A 6,883-nucleotide genomic window follows, 5' to 3' on the forward strand; every position below is an offset into this window, starting at 1 on the left:
AGGCTACACGAAAAAACTTTATAACTTTTCTCATATTATGTCCAATGAAGACAAAGATTATACTAAAATTGTAGTACTCAACGAGATCTACAACTTCGTAGTTCAAACTTTTTTATTTGAAATCGCTTGGATGTCCATATATGCATCACAAGATTTATAGAGTTAATACCGAAGGAATCCATACTGTATAGTCACATGTGAGTGTGTAGTGGTAGGGAAGGATCTCGGATGGAGAAACAAGCAAAACAAAAGTTGTAGATCCCTAAAAAGTTATACCACTTTGTAGTTCACCGATTTTTTTATTTGAAATCGTTTTAATGCCAAAATATTTGATTTACAAGATTTTATATAGTTATTAATACCAAAGGAATCCATATGCTCTATAGTCACAAGTAAGTGTGCAATGGTAGGGAAGGATCTCGGATGGAGAAGCAACCAAAATAAAAGTTTTATGTATCAGAAAGTTATGCAACTTTGTAGTTAACAACCTTTTCATTTGAAATCATCTATCCAAGGAAAATTATGTTTGAATTTTCTCATATTTGAAATTTAAATTTTTCAAACAACCTCGAATGAAGAAATGACGAAAACCAAAGTTGTAGATCTCAAAAAGTCAACTTTGTATTTGACAACTTTTTCATTTGTATTCCTTTAGGGTCCGAAATACTCATTTCAAAACTAGGTAAACATAAAATGGGGAGGATGGATAAAATAAAGTTGCTCCCCTCGTCACTGCCACTTTTCCATACTGCTGGGTCACAAGACCGACAGTGATAGGGTTTTTGAACTGGCAGTGATGTGCTGTTCTAAGCTAGTGGTATCTCTAATAAAATTCAATAAATCATAAAGTATATTTTGGTTCGTATGTTTCACTCTGTCCCATATCATGGAGTTGAATCAAAAAAATCATTTGTTTGCTAGGAATGATTTATGGTTCTATCTCCAAATTACCATAAAAATAATTGTAAGAATATCTAAATTTAGTTGAGAAATTCCATGAACTTGCATGACAACATGTTTTTGGTGTGTAATGTTTATAAAAAATTAAATAATTTTAATAAAATGGTACTGTACTTGTTCATAAATAGATATGTCTCTCTCTTGAGTACTTGTACGTCAATAATTAATAATACATAACATTCTCTCTTAAGTCTTGAGTACTTGTGCCCATGCACCTTTGATTGTACGACATACCAGTCCATATGTGCGAGTACCGTGTGCAGGTGTATGAAAGGCTTATCGTGTTTTAAGAAAGGACCAACAATTGAAATTTAATATATTCAGCAAGATTTGTAGCGTACATGGAACACATGAATTTAATATCAGTTTTGTGGGTACTTTACTTGAGCAGCAATAATTCTAGGGGAATGCTTTTGTTCCCTTGCATTAAATTGTACTTCGATGCAAAACTAATAAAAATCCGAGAAATATTCAAAATATAATATAATATTCATCTTGCATCAAGTTGGCTCAGTAATGCACTTTACATGTCTACATACTCCGTATACTATGGCACATACGGTGACCTGAGAGAAAATTGAAATGGTAAAAACAAGAGGGAGGTAAAAAGGAAAGAAAGATGCGACACCAAGCCTGACCGCTGGACCCAAAGTGGATGGCGCCAATTCCTACGGATGGCAGGGAATGGAGCGCCAGTTTCTTCTATTCCCCGTCAAAAGGGTGTGTTTAGTTCGTGAAATAAAAATTTTTAATTCGTCAAAAGACAATAAGGGATGTTGGAAGGGGTTTTCGAATACTAATAAAAAAAACTAATTACATAGCTCGCCTAGAAACTGCGAGACGAATTTATTAAGCCTAATTAATCCATCATTAGCGCATGTTAATGACTGTAGCACTTATGGCTAATCATTGACTAATTAGTCTTAAAACATTCGTCTCGCGATTTCTAACCAAACTGTGCAATTAGTTTTTTTTGTCTATATTTAATACTCCATGCATGTGCCGCAAGATTCGATGTGATAGTTTGGGGTGAAAATTTTTGGGAACTAAACCAGGCCTAATGTTTCCCTCCGCAAGAGCTGTGCTAGGAGGATTTTGGATTCTAACTGTAGTCCCCTCAAACCAGGGGCGAAGGAGAAGATGAGGCGCGCGCCGCTTGGACTACAGCCCCAATTTTTTTTGCAATTTGGCTCTTTTTTGAAGAAAATTTATATTTAACCTCCTGGACGACGTAAACTAATCTTTGGACCCTGGGGTCGGCGTCAAGGCCTACGGGGTCAAGGTAACACGTCTCGATGTCGTAGGTATTGGCGTAGAGATGCCTGGCCAAGAAAAACGGGGCATCCAAGTGGCGCTGACGTGGCAGGTAGGTCGGCACCACGGATCCTGACGCCGAGGTCGGCGCCACAGATCTTGGCGCTGAGCTCAGAGCCAAGATCCCTGGTGCCGACCTCGGAGCCACAGAACTTGGCGTCGTGGTCTTATACCTATACCACGCGTTGTCTTCCTCTTGACTCCGGCGCGAGCTCCCCTTTTTCAAGCTACTGAAGAAGTCGGGCACGTTTGAGTGGATAGAGCAGGCCAACTCAACGTTCGAAAAGCTCAAGGCATATCTCACCTCTTCACCCGTCCTCACCCCTCCAGGCAAATGAGAAGATATGATGCTATACATCGCAGCGACAACCACGGTGGTCAGCATAGCAATAGTTGTGGAAAGGGAAGAGAAAGGATACATGTACGAGGTACAACAACCTATCTATTACATCAGCGAGGTGTTATCAGACTCCAAGGTTCGCTACCCCCATGTACAAAAGCTACTCTACGCCCTCCTAATCACTTCACGCAAGCTTCGCCACTACTTTGACGAACACAAGATTACAGTGGTGACTGACTTCCCACTTGGCAACATCCTACGCAATCATGATGCTACGGGATGCATTTCCAAGTGGGTAGTCGAGCTCGGAGCGCTCAACATTGAATTCACCCCCCGCAAGGCTATAAAGTCTCAAGCTCTAGCCGATTTCATAGCAGAGTGGATGGAACTCCAGCAGCCTACTCCTAAAGCTATCCTTGATCATTGGAAGATGTATTTTGATGGTTCACTCAAGCTAGGAGGTGCAGGCACTGGTGTCCTTTTTATATCACTAGATGGGAAGCAACTTAAGTATGTTCTCCAAATCCTCTGGCCCACAACGAATAACGAGGCTGAGTACGAGGCCCTCATCCATGGCCTCCGAGTTGTGGCTTCACTCGGCATCAAGCAATTACTCGTCTATGGCGACTCCTCTGTGGTCATTAATCAGGTTAATAAAGATTGGTATTGCACCAAGGAAACCATGGATGCCTACTGCATAGAGGTACGCAAGTTGGAAAAACACTTTGGTTCAGCCAAGGCAATCAAGTTCATATAGGACATCATGCGTCCCTTCGGTATGCCCAATCGGATCATAACGGACCTAGGTTCCCCCTTCACAGCCATCGAGTTCAAGAGCTGGGCATAGGATTGTGGCATCAGCATCGACTATGATTTAGTCACGCACCCCAAGCCAACGGACAGGTTGAGCGAGCTAACGGCCTCATATTGGCCAGACTCAAGCCAAGGTTGTACGAGGAACTCAAGGACTATGGCTCAAAGTGGATAGACGAGCTACCTAAAGTAGTATGAGCACTACGCACGCAAGTTAGCAGAGCAATAGGGTACTCACCCTTCTTTCTGGTGTATGGTTCCGCAGCCATATTACCCACGGATTTGATCTGGAACCCGCACGCTAAGTAAAATATGATGAAGGAGAGGCAGAACACATGCGAAGGCTCGAACTGGATAGTGCAGAAGAAGTCAGAATCAATGCTACCCTCCAATCAGCTTAATACCTTCAAGGTATGCGCCGCCACTATGACAAAAGTGTTCAGCCCTGAACTTTTCAAGTCGATGATCTCGTCCTTCGTCGCATCCAAAAGACTAACGGTCGACACAAGCTACTTAGCCCTTGGGAGGGCCCCTTCATTATCTCTAAAGTTACTCAACCAGGCTCCTTCGAGTTGATGACCGAAAGTAGTGATCCAGTCAAAAACTCATGTAACATCGATCAGCTCCAAAGATTTTATGCTTAGTAGTAGTCTTAGTCATTATCTAGTAGATTCAGTTTCATGCTCGTGTAATTCAGGTTCTTGGTTAATATAATAAAGTCAAATATTTTTTGCTAGATTGAAACTGTCTCTTACTTACCCAACAAGGTACGCGACCCTGGTGGTTGTTCAACACCTTACTCGGGTAGCCTTACTACTACCCTCATTTTTTCATGAGATACACTAGCTATCCACGCTGGTATACATCTCTGACTTTTAAAGTCACCTAATAGGGATACGCCGACAACTCAGTTGGCTCACATCTCTACGACTACGTGTTTTGTCGCACCTATGGCATTTAGTTCTGTGCTAACACAGCCACCAAGAATGGATTTCTCTGGAATAAGGCGACTGACTAGTCCTTCTGGCGCATGAGCCTCAAAGAAGACAACCACCAAGGTCCCATAAACACAAGTGCCTGAGCACTTCACGTCGACTACAAAGATGATCACAGTTTTTGCAACTATCCCAACTACGCTGACTACTTTAACTCGGATAAACTGTCTTAGGTGCCTAAGTACCCTAACAAGACATATTACATCCGATATTCACATGCTAAGTTTTTATGTTAAATTAACAACCTACTCAAGCAAAAGAACATTGTTTCTTACAAAGTGCCTACTCAGCACACACATGCTTAAGCAAGTTTTTTACAAACTGACACAGCCTAGCTTCTCCATCCGTAGGTCTAAGTCAGTAGCTATGGTGGTGGCTAACCCATCTAGTTCTTCCTCAGCTCTCTCCATAGCAGCTAAGTGATCTTCGCTATCATACTCCATAGTCACCTGGTGGAGATCTACAGCTGGATATAGCACTCGGAGTGTACCGAGTACATTTCGAACACAGACTTTGGCGGAGCCATGCACATAGCCTTCAAAATGGCTGGGGATCTGCTTCACTATGTCCACCCATCTTCTATCACCATCTTCTGGAGTGTGGAAAAGGAGGGCGAGCGGCTTCACAGCTTCCTAGAGTGTATTACACTCCCCTTGCACCATCTCCAACTGGGTTTTCAAGTCTTGTATGGACTTCAGGGCCTGCATCAGATCTTGATCAGCTCCATGTTTAATCAGCTTAGCTCGAACGAGTTCTTCACTCGCTCGTTCTATTACCTCTTCAACCTAGTTGTGCTTGGTCTTTAGGGCTTCGTTTAGCTCCTTCACCTCGCCTTCTAGCCGCCTGGTTTTGACCTGCTCATCTGCAAAGAGGAACACACATGGTCATCATCATGGTCACCGACTACTACATTCAAGAACTATAGGGAAGCCATACTATTCTCTTACCTTTCAGTTTGGTATTGAAGAGCTTGGCCTTCTCCGTCATTTTTAGCAAGGAGTCGAAGGCATCGTCCTTTCTCTTCTTGGCAACTATTTTTTGGTGCTCTGCCTCATCAATCTAAGCTAGAGGATGTAGAGAGTCTCCCCATGGTGCTCCTGTGTGGATTTCCACTCAGCCTCCTTCTTGGCCTGCTACTCCTTCAGCCTGGTCAGCTCCTCTTGGACTTGCTGGACCTTGATGGAAGCTTTTAGCTCCGCGTCCTAGGCATGCGGCTATTTCTAGAATAAGAACTCAGACAATGCCAACAGCAAGAACTAGCAAAGTGCAAACTGCAATACATACCCTCAATTGGCCGTCGAAGATAGAGGCTTGCATACTCCAAACTGTATGCCTAGAGTTGGGTGCCTGGGCCGGTAACTGGGACGACCTCCTCCTCCTCTGCTCGCCGGGTACTCGTCGTTAGCGCACTTGAGGCAGGCGCACTCGGAGTATTAGCATTTAGACTAGCTCCTGCGCTCTACCCATCTTCAACAGTAGTGGACTCTGCTGGCTCTGGTCCTAGAGGCTGGTGAGCCTCGCCATCAGCAGATGTCGCTACTTGTGGCTACGGCGCCTCCACATGATCTGTGGTACTCGGCTATTCAGGTTGCTCCACTCCACCCTCAGTAGACGTTAGACTGTCCCATTGTGGCGTTTTCAGTGGGCTCGAGTGGGGACACAGACCTGCCTGCCAGACCTTCTTCCACTCGATCACCTTCAACATGCGGGTTGTCATAGAACCGACCAATTTATAAGAGTACAAGTACAATGGCAACCCGCAAGCGGTCGCACTATCATACTTGAACCTATATAAACCTGGTAGTCCGTCGAGTACCACGATGGGTCTCGATAAACGATTTACAACAACCAAGATCGTACATGATTCAACATACATGTCACATATTACATAAAGTTCACAGATACATTTCCATTATCAGAGTATGAAACAAAGTTATTACAAACCGAGTTTGATAGATAAAAGCGGAAGCAAATTAAGTTTGAAGTAGCATTTGCCAACACAGTTTAATACAGTGCCAAGATAGGATCACAATCCACAAAAGCATGTAGAAGGAGTTAATAAGAAGCCTGCCCAAGGCTTACTCCTCATCCACAGTGGGATAGAAGCAACTCTTGCAATAACCATGATAAACAGTTCTATCTGCAACAATGGGAAATAAAACCCTGCTTACAAGAAGGTACTCAGCTAGACTTATCCATTATAAACCAGAAATAAAATGACTCCAAGGATCATGCAAGGCTGTGTAAGTGGAGATAGCTTGACAATATTTTGCATAAAGGCGATCAACTCAGTTATACAATTATGATTCCGTTATCAAGTTTATTATAACTATCCATCTCTAAATTAGCAACTAACATGTGCCAAATATGTGCTATATCATTTTAAAAGCATACAATAGTAACCATAGCAGGTATTGTAATTCCATATTCATTTGAACCATCATGTTCCATAACACAGTTA

The 6,883-nt window shown here is 42.8% G+C and overlaps 1 protein-coding gene across 1 annotated transcript; it reads left to right on the forward strand.

Annotated features, from left to right (window-relative positions):
* Positions 1-2,618: 2,618 nt before the first annotated feature.
* Positions 2,619-3,371, forward strand: LOC136523833 (uncharacterized). Its single transcript, XM_066517378.1, has one exon. It carries the CDS (start codon positions 2,619-2,621, stop codon positions 3,369-3,371), a length of 753 nt encoding a protein of 250 aa, XP_066373475.1.
* Positions 3,372-6,883: the final 3,512 nt, after the last annotated feature.

The sequence above is a fragment of the Miscanthus floridulus genome, chromosome 18 (assembly GCF_019320115.1).
Source record: "Miscanthus floridulus cultivar M001 chromosome 18, ASM1932011v1, whole genome shotgun sequence".
Classification (NCBI taxonomy): Eukaryota; Viridiplantae; Streptophyta; class Magnoliopsida; order Poales; family Poaceae; genus Miscanthus; species Miscanthus floridulus.

Bases quoted from the DNA above. Each gene is read 5' to 3' on its own strand.
- LOC136523833 (XM_066517378.1), top strand. From the start codon at position 2,619: ATGATGCTATACATCGCAGCGACAACCACGGTGGTCAGCATAGCAATA.